At 46.8% G+C, this 18,500-nt stretch overlaps 1 protein-coding gene across 5 annotated transcripts in view; it reads right to left on the bottom strand.

Moving 5' to 3' along the window:
- The window catches only part of TNC (tenascin C), a 75,885-nt gene that overhangs the window by 34,462 nt on the left and 22,923 nt on the right, over positions 1-18,500 (bottom strand). For all 5 annotated transcript variants that reach the window (XM_059865112.1, XM_059865108.1, XM_059865109.1 and 2 more), the window contains exons 2-10: positions 15,754-16,346; positions 13,584-14,804; positions 12,049-12,312; positions 10,919-11,034; positions 10,682-10,838; positions 9,841-10,110; positions 8,620-8,805; positions 7,776-7,865; positions 5,829-6,092 (exon numbers count right to left, since the gene is read on the bottom strand). In XM_059865112.1, coding sequence (XP_059721095.1) covers positions 5,829-6,092; positions 7,776-7,865; positions 8,620-8,805; positions 9,841-10,110; positions 10,682-10,838; positions 10,919-11,034; positions 12,049-12,312; positions 13,584-14,804; positions 15,754-16,216 — 3,031 coding nt within the window. In that variant the 5' untranslated portion in view covers positions 16,217-16,346. The remainder of the gene's footprint in view (positions 1-5,828; positions 6,093-7,775; positions 7,866-8,619; positions 8,806-9,840; positions 10,111-10,681; positions 10,839-10,918; positions 11,035-12,048; positions 12,313-13,583; positions 14,805-15,753; positions 16,347-18,500) is intronic.

Raw genomic sequence — 18,500 nt, 5'->3', positions numbered from 1 at the left:
TACATCACGTTGGAACCCTCAGTATCCAAACATGTCCTTTGTCTTCCTACACCCATCAGTGAATACTCCTGATGCAAGCCATGGAGGGAATTCAAGCCAAAAATCACAAACACATCCAAACCCAGGCTGAGAAATCACAGCAGAAACATGCTAAAGCTCCTCATATCCCAGCAAAAACAGGCTTGGAGCAGTTATCCACTGTGATACATGCAGAAGAAAGTGGAGGGGACACACATTTTTGCCTAAAAGCTAGGATAGAAAGAACTTTAAAAATATTTCTTATAGGACATTCCCAGGAATGGAAAGGGGAAAGGCCTGGCTTTCAACATGCTGAATGATCTGTGGATATATCCTGTAGGACACTCAGATTCTGGAGATCTGAGAGCTGTGGAGGTCACAGTGAACATGTTTCTGATCCCAGCCACAAGGCACCAGGCAGGGGACTTCTCTGACATACAGAATTACCTCCTCATTAGTGGGAAGCCACATCATTTCACACCTCGGTGACTTCCTTGCTTTCATGCTCCACTTGCATTCAATAAGAGAGAGCAAGTCATGGAGCACCATCCATCAGCTCAGCACAAATATCTGCTCAGGATTCATTACATGTCTCCAAATTCACACGTCCATCACAAAGAAATACATTTTCAGAGCAGCAAAATCAATTAGAAATGTTTTCAAATAGGTGCAGAAATGTTAGCTTGTAAATATCCTCTCAGGTAACTACAGGTGTGAAAACACTGTTTTCTGCTCACCTCTGGGAAGGAGACACGCCTGTAAGGCAAAGACTGATTTATATTTATATATAATATGTATATTTATATTTACATATGACATTAATATTCTTGATTTAGGTAAGAACTGCCTTTAAACCCCCCCCAGACATGATCTGAGCAGGCTCTACCTATGCTGCAACCTGGAGATAAGCATATTCCCATCACACCAGCACAGCTACAATGCTCACCACTGCCATCATCCCCTCTTTCCCAGTACACCACTGTCAGAACTGTTATCTGCCTGCTCCAGACCTGCTCGTGGAACAAAGCAGGAAGGTTTGGAACCATTCTGCAACTCCCAGCTGCCTGGGCATCAGCAGGTGCCAAGCAGGTCTTTCCTGTTCTGGGAACAGGCAAAAAATTACAGCACCAAGAGCACTGGCACTTGTTAAGTCTAAAAGTTGCTAATTTAACAGGCACAGAGGTGGCTGGGCTTTGCTGGGCTGGGCTTTGCTGGGAGGGTTTCTGCTGAAGACAAGAGTGGGCAGCCCAGTGGGGAGGAGAGGGCAGCAGTGCATCCCACAGGGACAGCTCCCCTGGGAATCTGAACCCTGAGCTGGAAACTGAAGATAAAACTTTCCAAAATACAAGAGGCAACATAAAATTAGAGTGGCATTACACTCCTGATGTAGTGAGGGTGTGTGAGAGAACCCTGTGTAAGATCAGTCAAAACTGGCCTCTCATTTCCCCTCTTTGTCCCTGACCACCCCACATTTCTCCCACATCCCTGCCTGCTCTAGCACAGCCACACAAGGATTTGGTTACTCCAGTCTGGATGGAAAATGCAGCAGCAGTTCAAGTATATTACAAAAAACCTGAGGGACCAAGCACCCTCAGGTTTGAATCCAGAAATTTGCTGGATTCACAAGTGGATTTATTTTATTGTGCCAGCTTTGGCAGCTACACGGAGGTTGTCATGTACAGGTTGTCCCATGGAACATAGGGAGTGTAATTCTGAATATTACCTTGGAATTAATGACTCCACAAATTAATTTGGGGATGAGAAAGAGTGGTTTTCCTCTACCACAGGTATTAACACTCATATATCCCACATAATTCATGTGTATCAGGGGAATATGTGCCTTTGTGTACAAACAAACAGGAGGTGGACAAATGAAAGTGATATGAATACACGGAAAATACTCTGATACCACAGAAATATCAGTGTTCTTTGTTTAGCAGGCAGAATGCTGAAACAGATAATAGAAAATCTGGAAAACAATCAAACTGTAGAATAACAAGAACACTTGTTAAATTAAACACTTGGTTTAACAATGAGGGGAATGGACGGGCAGAAAAAACCAGAGAGCTCTGGGAGCTTTAGGTGGGTGGGTGACAGCCAGAGAATGATTCACAGTGGTGAGGTGAATGAACAGAGATAGAAGCTGGAGAGGGAAACTGGATGGATAACAAACATACACTCCTTCCCAGGCTGGAACACTTCTTACTGCCAGCTTAGGAAAGTGTTCAATATCTCTTGGTAAAATCTCGAGGCTGAGCCTGGCCTGAAGGTGTCTGTGGAGTGGTGTTGGCCTTTTGAGGAATTCCACTGGAATGTTTCTCTGGTGGTTTTACTAAAAAGGATGCTCATGACATTTTCCCAACTCCTTGGGATACAGCAAGAAGTATCCTGGATTATTTCTTGCTTCTGAATCTGGGATTTTAAATTATTCCCCAAAAGGAGCTCTCAGCCACTTTCCCAATCTCTTGTGAGAGATGTGATGACCCAGCAAGGTTTTCTTTTCAGCCCCCTTTGGCTAAACCACTTTCCCCTCTCTTAATCAGCTGATTAAACTGGGCTTGCAGTGCCTGTGCACCTCTGAATCTCATGAAGAAACCACTGCAGCACCACAAGCCAGGAATACTCAGAAATGGAGCAGCTACCTCTAAAAATTGTACTCAGGCTCCAGGTGCTCTCAGAGGAGGAGTCAGCTGAACAAATGGACAATCTTCCCTGGCAAATTGAGTTTCCCAGTTCTCAGCAGTGCACTTTCCCATGGATCTGGCTCACCTAATCATTCTTGCTGATGTTTCTTTGAGTTTGTATAAAAAAGGGTGGTGCAATCTGAGCCTTGGGGAAGCCAGGAGAGGAAGAGGGTCTGACGCACACCAGGGACAAGGGCCTTTGGTAAACAGCATAAATCTCGTGAAGAACATTCAGCAGAATGGAAAAGTCACTTCTCCAAGCCATGCTCTGCTGTGCAGGCTCACTCCCAGAGGCAAGACAGTATCACATCCACCATTCATCAACAGTTGCTGCACAATCTGGGTCCTTCAGCAGAGGAATTTGAGCTTGGCTCTTGGTTTCCCTAATGCTCACTCATTTATCTCCCCAGGCCTCTCATGCCTGATGAATTGCCATCCCTCCTGCTCCAGGCCCCACACTGTGCTCTGCAGGCAGGGCTCCAGAGGCAGGGCAGGAGAGAACAAAGCTGCAGTCTGAGTGCTGGGCACGTGCTCACCCTGCAGATGAGCTGCTCATCTGCTGGGACGTGCTCAAGGCAAGGTCTCTCCAAGGAGTACAATGGCTCCTTTTCTTTAATTTCTGAGTCAAACCTTGGTGGGACCCTCCTGACATCTCCACTAATAACAAAAAGGAGTTCCCTGTGGTAACTCAGCTTCCAGAGGAGCAGAGTGCTGCTCTGCAGCCCATCCACACACCTTGGTTTATAGCAAGTGTTGGTTTGGAGGCTGTCAATCCCAGCTCCCAGGGGTTCTCTGGGCAGGAAGGGCTCTGCTGTGACACTTCCATTACTCCAGAACAGAGCTGCTGGGAGTTCCTGTATTCACACACCACAAGACACTAAAGCTTTGTGGGCTGTTCTCCTCGGGACCACATGGTCCCTCATGGAATTCTCCTGCATTCCTGAAGCCTCTGGAGCAGAAACAACCTCATTTCAGGGAGCTCCTCTGGGTCAGGACTCAGACTTGGTCCTGACTCCTGACTCCTTGGAGCTGACTCCTCAGGTCAGGACTTGCATTAGGGTTACACTACGTGGAGCTACAAGAGACAAACAAGCAAATGGAAATATGAAATATTCAGTCTTTCCTTTTCAGCCAAATTTACAAACTTCACTCTGTGATCTTTGCCATCCCTTGAGTGCAGGATCAGGGATATCAGTTAGAAAAGACTTTGTCATTTGAGCTGCACTTCATCCCTGTGAAGAGACAGAAGCAGCAGTGGCTTCCATCCTGTGTTATGGAAGATTTTGTGATGTGCCCTTTGCTAGAGGTTCATGACTTCTGAATGTTTCAGCCTGCCTCCACAAGAGAGGGCAAAACAAGATTGTTTGGCTTTAGCCTGAGGACTTGGGACCTCCCAAGTGCTGGAACATGGATAAAGAGGAGTGTCTTGAGGGTAGATGGAAAAGCAAACTGAAGAGACCACTTGTCTTGTACCACCCAGGCTTCCAGAGAATTCCTGCTCCCTGTGCTCTGTGTTTGGATTTGTCCATTCCCACTCAGCAGAAAGGTCACAGAGCCAGGTTATGTCAACTGCTGCTCCCAGGAGCCCACTGCAGAGCCCTCTCTGTTTACTGCTGCTCTGAGTAAAGACATAAAACAAATACAGCAGCCAGATGAAGATATTTCTAAAGAAAAAAAAAAAATTTAAAAGGCAAACCAGGAAAAAGAAGCCACCTTGTGAAGCTTTGGAAGCTGGTGCTGCAAAGTCCAGGCTGTGAGATTCCACAGCACATTGTTTCTGCCTCTTCACCATCTCTGCAGACTTCCTTGAAACCTCTCAGTCTTCCAACAGAGAAAGTTGGAAAATGGAAGCCTGCTCACTCCTGCCACACAAACCTACAGCTCCCTTTTTTCTGTATGTGCCTCAAGGCTTCCCAGTTTTATCCTGCACTGGACACAGGCCTGACTAAGGCATCAAACAGCTTGTTCAGGACTGATGGTTTCCAGGCCATGGAACTCTCTGATGGATTGCTGTCTCTATAAAGCATTGAGAGGCTGTGCTGGAGTGAACACTGCCAGGAAAAATGAACACAGCTTTGATCATATAAGCTGTGTAATTATTAATTTGTAAAATCCACAATGTCTGGCATGTGCTCACCTCACAGATGGTCTTTGGGGAGGAAAGGATAATCATCTTGGTGTCTGCTAAGGACAATAACTGCAGCCCAGCTGATTGTGATTTCCCCACCTCTGCTTGCTTAGAGCAGTTGAGGCTTTGCCCCACAGGATTTAGGCTAGAAACCTAAAGATTCAGGTCTTATTTGTGTTCTGTACTGAGACATAATTCTCTGTGCAACAAACCTTGGCTCAAATGGTTTCACAAAGGATAAAACCTCGTTCAGTAAGTCATCTGATAGTGGTCAGTGGGAGTGGTTTGCACAAATGGAGATGGCAGAAACAGACAAATATGATCACAGTGCCCAGCAGAAATGGTGGCTTGACCAGATTGGGGCAGAAACCCTTCTCACTTTTGGATGAGAAAAATGGAATAGGGCAACATCAGAGCCCCACTGGTCCTGCTGAGGGATGATGGCCTGCTGTGAAGAGAATAAATTAGGCAGGAACAAACAATGTTAAACACATTCTGCTTGCTCTTCCTCTTAGGTTTTTGGCTGTAGAAAGCAAAACACGTTAGAAGGCATGATGTACAAAAACACCCAGCCTAGCCTAAGGCAAAGAATGAGTTCTGCATCCATGCAGGACCAGTGGATGAGTTCTTTGGGAGGCCTCTCAAAGGATGAGCAAGAAATTATTGTGAACATGGAAGTGAACACAGCAGAGAGGGACACACAGAGATGGATTTAGCACCAGTGAATCCCACCCCTAACACATGAAAATCCCTCTTGAGCTTGGCATGTGAAGCCACTTCCACAGAACTGCTTAGAATCAGGGGAACTGATTCGTTGGATTCAGGGATGCATGTGGAGGTGAAATGATTTCATATCTTCTGCTGGCTGGTAAATCCATCTGTCCTTCACTCTCTCATGCTGGCAGAGCTGTCTGCTCTGCAGGAGGTTCCCCAGACAGGGATTAGGAAATCAGGTGAAGTTATCCCTGGGCTAGTGGCCACCAGAAGCTGTTACTCACCCGTGGAGCCCTTGACCGTGGTGGGTTTGCTCTTGTGCCGTCCCTTCTCTGCCAGCAGGCTGATGGTGTACTCGGTGCCTGGCTCCAGCCCCCGCAGCAGGAAGGAGCTGCTGTCCACTGGGATCTCCACCTCGCTCCTCTTGCCCGAGGGAGCAGTGTAAACCAGGCGGTAGTGGTCAAACTTGGCCACCGGCCTTCTCCAGCGCAGCGCCAAGGTGGTCTCAGTGGGCTCGCTGACTTCCAGGTCCTTGGGGTTATCGAGGTCTACGAGTGAAAAACAAGCAAAGTTGAGGTGTTTCTGGAGTGCCCTGAGGGAGTTTTTCAGGCATCTGTAGAGGAATACCTGTAGGAGCATCAGGGGTGGGATGGTGCGGATGGATGGAGACAGAGATCTCTGGAGCCAGGCCAGGAACTTGGGGATTATTGCAAAGGGCCTGGGGGCAGGGCCCTGCTGGGAGCTGCCAAACACAGCTCAGAGCAGGAGAGAGGAGAGGGGTAATGAGGATGAGAGGATGAGAGGATGAGAGGATGAGAGGATGAGAGGATGAGAGAATAAGAGAGTAAGAGAGAGAAGTTCTTTTTACAATACCATAAATCTTCTTCTGTGCTGAATATTCTAATTCTCACTGACCAATCTAGTCCAAGATACAAATCCTACAGCATTTACACACAGCCTATAAGAATCATTACATTGCCACACTGTGTTACATTTTAAACCCTAAAAACTCCTCTTTGGGCCCTTCTGCCAGGCCAGCAGGGTCTGCTCTGACCCTTGGAGCTGCCTGCAAGCAGAGGGTGTTGTTCCATCACAAGGGGATTACCTTCAGCTGGCCATGCCATTGTTTTCCAGTCATTCAGTAACTGAGGGATCTCAGAGCTTGCTTTCATTTCAATCTCACTTACAGTTTCTATAGTCCCAAAATCTTTTGCCAGGCAATCATATTTATAAGGCTTTCCTGTTTCATCTTCCCCAACAAATATCTCCACTGGGGGTCTGGCAGCAGCTCAGGGTCTGCCCATCTTTGGGACCCTTTGAAATGGGTAGAGAATTGTCACCATGATATTTTCTGAAAAATCCTCTTTGCCCAGGATTTTCTCCTGGGAGGCTGAGAAGCCTCAGAGAGGAACGGAAACAATAATTATCTGATTGCTGCTCCTGTGTTTGCTGCTTTGGAATGTGGCTTGGACATTGTTTACCCACAGGAGAATGTTTGATTGGTTCCATGTGAATTGCTTTTAATTAATGACCAATCCCCATCAGCTGTGTCAGACTCTGAGGAATCAGTCATGAGTTTCATTATCATTCTTGTGAAGCCTTCTGATGTCTCCTTTCTCTTTCTTTAGTATAGTTTTAGTATAGCATTCCTTTAATATAATATCATAAAATAATAAATCAGCCTTCTGAGGACATTGAGTCAAATTCTCATCTCCCACCTTGTTCTGGGGACCTCACAAACACCACAGATAATGATGATGCTCTCCTTTACAGACAAAACCAGAACAAATTTCCCGCCCTTATACTTGAGAGGCAGAAATAAAGCCTTCAGACAATTCACCTGGGAAAAGGGAGTATTGTGTGAAAAATTCTGGATTGGAAGGTCAGTCAGGAGTACTGCAACCTCTCTTTGTCACATCAAAATTCTGGCCACCACCATTCCTGCCAGAAACCCTCACAGATAGAGGAGGGCCAGAGTGATCAGTGCAAGCATGATTATCATTAAGGAGCTCACCTGGAGATGAAACTCCTAGAACATTAAGAGGGACAGGAAAAAGAAGCCAGATTCAGTCATGAACTTTGCAGGAATTTTTTTGTTTTCCTTGAGGAGAAAAATAGCAAAATGAAATCAAGAACTTTCTAAAATATCTCTTCCAGCATCTCTTAGAAATGAAAGAGTGGCTCCACCTGAGTTGCCTCCTCCAGAGCTCTAGGGGGATCAGGACACTCACCAGTGCCAGCATTGATGGTAGCAGGAGCACTTTCCCTGTCGTTCCTCACTGCTGTCACTCCAATGCCATATTCAGTTCCAGGCCTCAAACCTGGAGATGAGGAGAAGAAATATGAGTTCCTGTCCATGGAATATGCCTGCAGGCATTTGTTGGAATAAGGAAGGCTGAATGGATGCAGAGTAAGAGATCTGCTTTCCTCTATGCAGAGAATTGAGGTTTCTGTTTACTCTCCAGCTGACAAGCTGCAGACTGGCACCAGTGAATCCCACCCCTAGCACATGAAAATGCCTTTTGAGCTCAGGATGTGAAGCCACTTCCACAGAACTGCTTAGAATTAGGGGAACTGATTTGTTGGATTCAGGCATGCATGTGGAAGTGAAATGGTTTCATATCTTCTGCTGGATGGTAAACCTATTTCACATGGCTTCCAATTCACTTTGGTCTACTCAAAATCACACAATCATGGAATAGTTTGAGTTGGAAGGGACATTAAAGATCATCTTGTCCCACCCCTGCCATGGCAGGGACACCTCCCACTCTCCCAGGCTGCTCCCAGCCCTATCCAGCCTGGCCTTGGGCACTGCCAGGGATCCAGGGGCAGCCACAGCTGCTCTGGGCACCCTGTGCCAGGGCCTGCCCACCCTGCCAGGGAAACAATTCCTTCCTAATATCTGATCTAATTTCAAATTTGTAACCTCTTGTCCCAAGAAAATGTGCTTGAGATTGCTCAAAACTTGTTTGTACCACTAATTTATAGTGACCACAAGGACATTCTTTCTCCATGTCTGTGCCCTGGGGTGACAAAACCAGTGTGACACTAGTGACAATCTCTCCATCCCCCTACCTGTGAGTGTAGCTCTGGTTGTGGCCTGGCTGCCCTTGGGCACTGTGATCTCCACGTGGTCCCCTCCAGAGATGGGGGCAAACTTGATTCGGTAATTATCGACATTGGCGTGGCTGTTCTTCCACTCCAGGGTGATGCTGCTGTCAGTCTGGGACACCCGCTTCAGGTTCCTTGGAGCATCCAGGTCTGGAGTCAACCAAGCAATAAATAAATAAATAAATAAATAAGAATATTTCTCTTCTGACAGCTGTCTCTTGTGACGGTGCTTTTTAGAAGGTGAAATGACCCATAAATATTCCTCTCACATGATGCTGTTATGTCTTAACCACAAAAACCAGAGGCCTTCTGGCAGGAAAAGCAGAGTTCGCCAGCTTCAGTTCAAGAAATTTAATTTCTATCTCCTGAGACAAAAATAACATTTTCACTTGTAATAATTAGTTTTTATTACAAAACGAGTATATGGAAAAGCATATTTGGATGAAAATACTGTTTTCCCTTACAAATACCTCAGCTTTCAAAAAGAAAAAAGAGAAAATAACTGGTCATCTCTAGAATTTCAGTAACATCTTCAATTCATGGCTGGAAGAATCTCTAAGTCTCAAAAAAAGGTGAATATTATGGAGAAATTCAATGAGCTTTCATTTTTCATACCTACAGTAGCTTCAAATCCTGCTCCAAAATAACTACTGTATTTTAGGATGAAAAGGGATGTAATTAGCAGCTCTCTTAATGCATCAAGCCTTGATGACCTGCTAAAAGACCCACACTTTCCAAAAACATTCCCAGAATCACTGAGGAGCACAGTAAATTTACAAAAGAATGGCAGGAAATATTTGCAGAACTGAAAAAGAAAAAAAAAGCCAGTTCTCTGCTTCTAAACTAATTAACAAAGAGAAATAAGATGGAATATGAACTATGGCAGATATTTAGCTCATCAGACAGACAAAAGATTCAGAGGAATTTGCATTTTGAAAGAGGGATTTAGGGTAAAAGACATAATAACCTAATTCCCATTTTTAAAATACATTTAGATTCTTGTGGGGGGGTCTAAATATTTTGGTGAGCCAACAAGGCATAAAAGGCACAGGAAATTATTCTCTACTTTCATGTAGCTCTAAAACTGGGTGATTTTGTGCTGATCAGTACCTGCCAACTCCAGCAACAAGACACAAACAGCACAGGAGGATGGGTGGTCCCTGTGGCACCTTCCCAGCCCCTCACCTGTGACAAAGACTTCCTTCACAGGGTCACTCTCCATGTCCCCTCGACGAGAGACCAGTGTCACCTCATACTCTGTGTGTGGCCTCAGGTTGCCAATGGAATATTGGTTCTCATCTTCAGAGAGGTCAATGGTTGTCCTGTCCCCTGGAATGTCCTTGGGGCCATAAGTGAGCTCTACACCTTCAACTTCAGCCAAGGGTTTGGACCACGTGATGAGAGCCGTGGTGTCGGTGACGTCTTTGGCCTCCACCTGGCTGGGGGCATCAAGCTCTGTCACCAAGCAAAAGAGAGGGGAAAAGGGGCTTTTAGAAAGAAATCTTGCCATGAAAAACACCCATATTCTTATGCCCCTAAGTGGTGATTCAGGACAAAGTTATAATTAGTATCCTCATTTACGCTCTTCCTTTGGTTCCTATAGTTTTGGACTCCAAGTAGAACCAATCCATCAGAAGCAAATTCATCAAAACTCCTTCAAACAGGAGATGCCAAAAGAAAAACAAGCAGGAACCCTACGAGCTTCTCCCCCTTCACACACTCTTCATGCAAATATGACCAGGATGAAACAAATTCTAGCAAGGAATTCCAGTTCCTGCTGATGTACATCTTGAAAAAGGAATAAAAAGTGCATGCTAAGCTGGACATAAATTTCCTTCTGCTTCAAATAGGTAATGTGGAGAGGAATTATTTTTTCCTCGTGTATTCATTAGCAACTCCACTATTTCCTTCCCCCCCCAATAACTCACAGTGTAGAGCTTGAATTTCTCTTTGTTTACAAACCCCCAAACAGAAGATGTTTTGTTGGTGGCCAACTAAAACCAGACCAAACACAGGTTGTGCTTACTTGTGGTGATGACTTTGGACAGGCCTGGTCCTCTGGTGTTGTTCTTCACTATATGAATGGACACATTGTACTGCTGCCCAGGTGCCAAACCTGGCTGCATGTAGGATGTCTCTGGCCTCTTCAAGCTGCTGGTTATGTCACCATTATCATCCTTTTTCTGGAACACATGGGACAATCAGTGAGTACAGACATAAAAATACAGGATTTTTCATTCTATACATGAAACTGCTTCCTCACCATATTATGGAAGACCAGCTCCCAGCCATCAAAAGAAAAGTTCAGAGGGTCCCACTCCACCTGGACGGATGTTTCCCGAACAGATTTGAATCTCAGACCTTCTGGAGCAGGCAGATCTGTGGCAGAAGAAAGGGATATTCTCACATGAGTGTCAAATTCCCAAAAATTGGGCATTGGGGTGGGACATCTTTCCACTTCTGGAAATATCTGCCAGGTGGGGATCTGCAGATGAGGTTGTTAAACTCTCCTCAGATCCAGTTATTGTGGCTTTGGAGAGACTTTCCTGAGCTGGTTAAATGTCACCTTAGAATAAAAACAATTTTACCCTCATAATCTCTTTTTTTACCCTCGTAATCTCTTTTTTGTGCTCTCTTGAAAGAAACCTGGTGTTAACTTTGGAGGTCAGGAGATCTGAATCCTGCCCCAGCTCTCCAGAAATGAGCTCAGTGACAGAAGTCAAAGAGCACCTTTTGATATTGGGATGTTTAGATATGACAGTGATGGGCACAAAACAAAAAGATGAACAACAGAAGTACAGACAGGCAGATAAAAGGTAAGATGTAGTAAATCACAGCAAAGATGCAAAACAAATATAACCTGTATTTCAGCCAAAATAGTTTTAATTCAAGTGATTTCATATTGCTCTTGTACATGCTGCTAGATTTTAATTTTTTTCTCAGGAAGAATCGCCAGAATTTTTAAAATGAACATCATAATAAAGAAATGTACATTATAATAAAGAAAGGTGCATTTTAATAAGGAAGCCAAGGTTCTTAATTCACAAAGACCCCATATTGGGAGACATTGAGAGCAGAAGAGCTTGTGAACTGTGCTTCTAACACAGTCCCTGGTACTGGAAAAAAGTAGAAAATGGAAGTGCAGAAGGCTGTTTTTTCCAGGCCAACATTTGAATAGGAAGTAGAAAATACAAAAGAAATGATATCCCAAAACCAGAATGTAAATCAATACATCTGAACTGCAAATAAAGAATGCAGAATAAATACCCCTGAGAAAGGGATGCAAGCCAACACATACGAAGTGAAACCAGAAAATACAAAACAAGCAATGCCCCAAAAGAGGGATACAAATGGAGTAGACAAAAGGGTGAACACAGGGAATATTAAACTCACATGTGGCTACCCTGGCGCTGACTGGAATACTCTTCTTGTTTTTCAGGATTGCAAAGACACGGATGAAGTACTCCACCCCCGGCTCCAGCTCGTGGATGGTGGCAGCTGTGTGGTTTCCTGGCACGGTGAACTGCATGTCCAAGCCCCCGCTGCTGGTGGGGACGTAGGTGACGAGGTACTCGTTGACCAGGTTCTCGTGCTTCCACTCCAGATTGACAGTTTTATCTGTCACGTTGGTCACAGTCAGCTCAGTTGGAGGAGACACTGGGAATGGGGAGGGAAAAAAAAAAAGCCAATGCAAAGTTATAAGAAGTTCTCAAGGCTCAGGGAATAATGACTTGCCTAGTTTCACATTTTCCCAGGAGCGGTTCCTAAGGCTCATCTCACACGCAGGGAATGGGGAAGGCATGTCCCACAAATTAGCTGCTGAGGAAAGGAATGCTCAGTTGATGTAGACTACAGACATTTCCAGAAGCCAATTTCTGCTCTCACACTTGCACACAACCTCTGGCTGACTGTGTTCCAGCTGCTCCTCTCATGGCTGCAGCACAAGACTGCTATAGCTGGGTCCCGAGGGATTGAGATGTTTAATTCAACTGCCAGCAGCATGTGATTGTAGAGCTAGAACTGCTGGGATTTGCACAGATTTTCCAAAGTAAAATAAAGCATTATTATTTGAATAAATACTTGTAATAGATCTGCCTGTGTGAGATCACAAAGTGGGGCTTAGGCACCTTCCAGAAGGAGGAGATGAACGATGGGAATTTCTTTTAAAGGGTATTCATTGTCTTTTATAGTGTTCCCAACCCCAAAGTACTCTTCCATTACCAAAATTTAGTTTCACAATTTCTCCCCCAGGATCTACTAAAGAAAACGACCTCATTTATGGTGTATTGCCTGTCATTATCAGGCTGCCAAAATTTTCTATCAATTTCCATAGAGTCACTGGTCCTGGGAAACCAAGCATGTGACTTTATAGCTAAGTTTCCACTCCAGCTGATCCCACGATTTTCCTGTAAGCTTCTGTGAGATCTAATATACCCACATCCATATACATATGTGTTGAGCATTTTTATATACATATATATGTACATATATGAATACATACAAACATGTGGAGAAGACTCTGAACCATTTCCCTTTTCTCCTTAGCTAGAACAGCTTCCTTCAGCTTTTCTTCTAGCATCAAGAGGTACTGTGAGAAACTGAAAGGTCACAGTAACGAATCCCAGCCTGTGCTGGCTACAGCACCAGTGACATTTTGGTGAGAGCAGCAATGGAGGTGACAAAGGCTCTGCAACACCATCAGCAGCCTGTTGTATTGGCGACCACCAAAAGCCACCAGAAGCTGCTACACAACTTAGCCCTGATTTTCAGGATGCCAAGAGCTGCTGGTGTTGCTGCATCCCTGATCCTGCTGCTTGGACTGTGTTGGAAAAGCAGCAACAAGGCCCATCTCTATGGAAAACCTTTACAAAGTGACAAGGCTGTTGGATGGCCCAAGAGGAAGCAGTTCAGAGGGACCCTGCACCTACCATCGGAGCAGTCATCCCCGATGTAGCCATCCTCACAGATGCAGCGCCCGTCCACGCAGCGCCCCGCGTTGTTGCAGTCGTTGGGGCAGGAGCGCTCCCGGCAGTCCTCACCCACGAAGCCCTCGTGGCACACGCAGCGCCCATCGATGCAGCTCCCACGCCCGTGGCAGTTGTTGGGGCAGGCCAGCTCGCCACAGTCGTCCCCTGTGAAGCCATTGTCACACTCGCAGCGCCCCTCCACGCAGCGCCCGCGGTTGTGGCAGTCGTTGGAGCAGCGCAGCTCGGCGCAGTCCTCGCCCGTGTACCCCTCGTCGCACACGCACTGCCCGTTGACGCACAGCCCGCGGTTGTGGCAGTCGTTGGGACACCGCAGCTGGCCGCAGTCGTCCCCGGTGAAGCCCTCATGGCACACGCACTGCCCGTTCTCGCAGCGCCCGCGGTTGTGGCAGTCGTTGGGGCAGCGCAGCTCCCCGCAGTCCTCCCCGATGAACCCCTCGTGGCACACGCACTGCCCGTTCTCGCAGCGGCCGCGGTTGTGGCAGTCATTGGGGCACCGCAGCTCCGCGCAGTCCTCGCCCAGGTACCCCTCGTGGCACACGCAGCGCCCGGCCACACAGCGCCCGCGGTTGTGGCAGTCGTTGGGGCACCTCCTCTCGCTGCAGTCGTCGCCCACGAAGCCCTCGTGGCACACGCACAGCCCGTTCTCGCAGCGCCCGTTGCCGTGGCAGTCGTTGGGGCAGCGCAGCTCCCCGCAGTCCTCGCCGGTGAAGCCCTCCTCGCAGAAGCAGGTGCCGTTGACGCAGCGCCCGCGGTCGAAGCAGTCGTTGGGGCAGATGAGCTCGCTGCAGTCCTCGCCCGTGTAGCCCTCGTCGCACACGCACTCGCTGTCCACGCAGCGCCCGCGGCCGTGGCAGTTGTGGGGGCACAGGGGCACGCTGCAGTCGTCGCCCACGAAGCCCTCGTGGCACAGGCATTGCCCACCCACGCAGCGCCCGTGGGCGCCGCAGCCCTGGGCGCAGAGCTCCTGGCCGCAGTCCGGGCCCGTGTAGCCCTCGAAGCACACGCACAGCCCGTCCACGCACTTGCCCTGGTCGTTGCAGTCGTTGGGACACGAGGCCTGGCTGCAGTTGGGGCCCTTCCAGCCGGGCTCGCAGACGCAGCCGCAGATGTCGATGCTGTAGTTGCCGTGCCCGCTGCAATAGGGCGTGGTGTCCAGGCGACCTGTACCAACGAGCCCAGAAGTCATAACTCCCCATGGCACTAGGATGCCTTAGGCCAGCGTGGCACATATGACACAAAAGGACTCTGATTTTTCTAGTTCCCTACAGGACATCAGTTTTTAAAGTTTTTAAATGAGGATCTCTCTTTGTTTTTCCAGCTAGATTTACTTTACCAGGAAAGCTTTAATTCACTCTAATGCCAGGGAAGATTCCCTGCCAGTGACTTGGTAATTGAGCATGCTGGATTCCTCCTCCCTTCTCAAAATCCTCTCCCACTGACTGAGCGGCTTTCCTGTCTGCTTCATTAGGGCATGCACCATGGAACATCATTCATCCATTCACCACAGAACACAAAAGTCAGGCAGCACACTGTGTCATCAGCTGTATCAGCAACCAGGGGGCTGCTCTGAGCTCAGAGGGACACATAGCTCTGAAGAAAACTTGTGTTTCTTCTCTTATATGACCAACCCCTTCCCTCGACTTAAAAATCAACCAGACAGACACATTTTTCCCTCTTCTGTAACTATTTGTGCTTTTCTATTGCCTTATGTCCGGCTGTATTTTTATTGGTCTCTACTAAAGAAAACTTGGAAGCGAAAATGGTTACATTGGCAGCTTCCTCAAGGGGACAAAAAGTGGAGCCAAGAGTTTGGACTGTGAGTTTTAATCCTAACTCTGACACAGATTTACCATGTCCAAGTGCTGTCCATGCTCAATGCCACAGCTACAAAGAGTCCCAGGCCATCTCCTGACCACAGATCCATAAAGCCGTGGAACTGTGAATGAAGGTACCTTGCACACTGGCCAAACACATTCCCAGTTTTGATGACGTTTCAAATTTAAGAGGTTGACTTGTGCTCATTCTTGAAAGAGATTGGAGTATCGCTCTAAACAACATCTACAGCCAGCACAGGAATTTCCCCCAAGAGCAGCTCCCCAGCCCGCCTTACCTTCTACTGCCTGGGAATTAGGACAGCATCCAGCCCCGCTGGCACACTGCTCCCGCAGGGAGGAGACCAGCCCCTCCAGCTCCTCTAGTCTGCTCAGCAGATCCTTAATGTCTGGGGCAGCTGCACAGCCACAAGCCCGGCGGGGAATGTTAATCCTGTGCGTGAAGACAATCTGGTTCCCCTCATTCACCGTGTGCTCCTCGTAGTTCTTGACGGGCTCAATTTCTGCCTTCAGGTCGGCGTCGCCGCTCGCCGAGTCCAGGTCCACGGAGCAGAGGGAGCCAACGGGCAGCTTAATGTTGTAGACATGGTTGAAAACCACAGGCTGGCTGTCCTCTGGCAAGGTCACGTTCAGCCCAGCCTCCCTCTTCTGCCGGATAATTCTCTTGATGAGTCCCCCAGTGACGTGCTGGGACAGCAAAGCGAGGATGGCACAGGCCAAGACCCGGCTGGGGAGTCCCATTGTGGTGCCCGGTTCCCTTTTGAGGCTGAGAGAGTCTTAGGTCTGCTTGGCCTTTGTAATCTGCAGCAGAAATTGGAGAGCCAGGCCAAACCAAGCTGGAGATCCTTTTCTTTCCTTGTGCGTTTGTTCCCTAAAAGAAGAAGGAACAGTGTAAGCATAAGGGATTAACAGCAGCTACACCACCCAGCAAAGGTGTGACACTGCTTGTGTGCTGCATCCTCAGAGAACAGGACCATCACACTTCACCCAAGCTGCTGAGCTTGCTCTGATGTATAGTAACAGTCTTTTTCCAGGATCTTAGTGTGATTCTGAAGGAAATCCCACCAGCCATGAAGAAAGCTGCTGTTATTTCCAGGTTCAAGAAAATACAGTGGGTTGTAGAAAGTTTAACTGCCTCAAGCAGAAGACTGGGGCAAAGATGCCTGCTGGGTCTCAGGTCAACTGAAAGCAGAGGTAGATAAAATAAATCTGTGCTCTGTTATTATTTAACCAACATTAAATTCTCTATTTCCTTCATCCCTCCCTTCTTGAAGGCTGCTCAAGGTTGGAAGAATGTAAGAAACTTGAGACATTGTCAAAAGGTGCATCAACACCACCAAGCTCATTCCATCCCTTTTCTAAATGTTTTAAATTACTCTAAGATTGCTGTAGAATCTGAACTCCAGTAGCTTCATAGTAACTTCCACTATGTGATGATTTATCAAGAGCATGAAGATAAATGGAAGTCTCTGCAGGTGGAAGGTTCTGGTGTCAGTGCTTGTAACACAGGGATATTTTAGTATAAAAGTAGTGAGACACAAGAGAAGCAGAGACTCCAACAACAGAGACAGCAATAAAACTACATGTGTAAAAATGCCTTTTTAGCAGCCAATATCCCTTTCCACCAGGCAGCATTTCCCACTGCCTGATCTTTCCTCAGCTATAGCACAATAACTCGTGTACAGTTACAAGCACCTGGCTGGGCTCTACAGCTCCTCCTGAAACTCATTCCTTTCAATTAGCTCCACTATTTCCTCTTCCTCCTCAGTCTGTGCCTGTTCCTTTTCAATGGAGTGAGCCAGGGGAGTGCAAAGACATCCACTGACTTCCATGCAGGATCAGCCCCTCAGCACGTAGAGTGAGGAGCCAGAGCAGTAATGGACTGCCTGAACAAGCACACCTAATAAATGTCATCTCAGCATTTGTTTTCCTTCCCACTCCCAGCAGAGCTTGGTTTAATGGTTAGATCAGTGACTGTGCTTTCAGTGGTTGCAAGCTATGAAATGCCAGTAATGGAGGAAACAGCAATTTATTCTCTAAACATCATGGTTTTGATGCTAATTTATTTGTCAGATGAGAGACCAGCCCTTCTGATTCCCCCAAAGTGGAGGGATTGTTTTTCCCATGCTATCCCAGCTGCTTTTGTGAGGGAATGACAACAGCACATCAGACACTTCACTGAAGTTTAGTGGATTTTGTAGGGAATGTTCAGCTCACAGAGGGCAAACTTCACCCCTTTTTACTGGGGAATAAATCAGAGGTAAATTAGCAGCAGGGAAGGTTTTTTCCTTGTTATGGAAAACCCTTCAGCTTTAAGGCATTTCTAACACTTACCCCATTTGCTCAAATATTTCTGCAAGCTCTGCCTGCACCAGAAGAGATCACAAGATTATTAATAAAGAATAACAGAGACAGACATGGTCCAGGTCTCATTTCTGACTCAATCCCTAAACTGGGTTGCCAGTTTGTGAAACATGTTCAGGACTGTATTTGAAGTGGGATTTTAGTCTCGAGCACTCCCACTTGGGCTTTGCAAAGTGCTTCCCATGCAATTCCATGTGCTGCTATGCACTTTTTGCCCCAGGACAAGGTCATACAGCTAAAACTGGTGCCTGACCCTCAAGTAGTCATTGAAGGGACAGGCTGCTTGACAGATGGATCACCAATGGAAAATGGAACAAACTGGAGGCAGCTCTGCATCTCATTCTCACTGAATTTTAGTGAAAATTGAGCATCCATTTCCTTATGGCTTCTGTAAATCCCAACCCACAGGAATATAGGCCTTGCCCAAACCAAGGAAATTGCACTTTTTTTCTGCTGACCAATGTGAGCTGACAAATCACTTAATCATGGTACAAACTTTAATGGTTTCTTTAATATGCCTGAAAAATTACAAACCTGCTCTGTCAAGAACCACTGTCACTGTCATCTTCACTACTGGTGAAAGGCTCATGAACACCAGGACTCTGTGAGGGCACTTTGCTGCATTAGAGGCAGCCAAACCTGTCAGCTCACAGATGAAACT

The sequence above is a fragment of the Haemorhous mexicanus genome, chromosome 21 (assembly GCF_027477595.1).
Source record: "Haemorhous mexicanus isolate bHaeMex1 chromosome 21, bHaeMex1.pri, whole genome shotgun sequence".
In the NCBI taxonomy this organism is placed as follows: Eukaryota; Metazoa; Chordata; class Aves; order Passeriformes; family Fringillidae; genus Haemorhous; species Haemorhous mexicanus.
The sequence above is the reverse complement of the archived record's forward strand: the minus strand, read 5'-3'. Positions and strand labels throughout refer to the sequence as shown.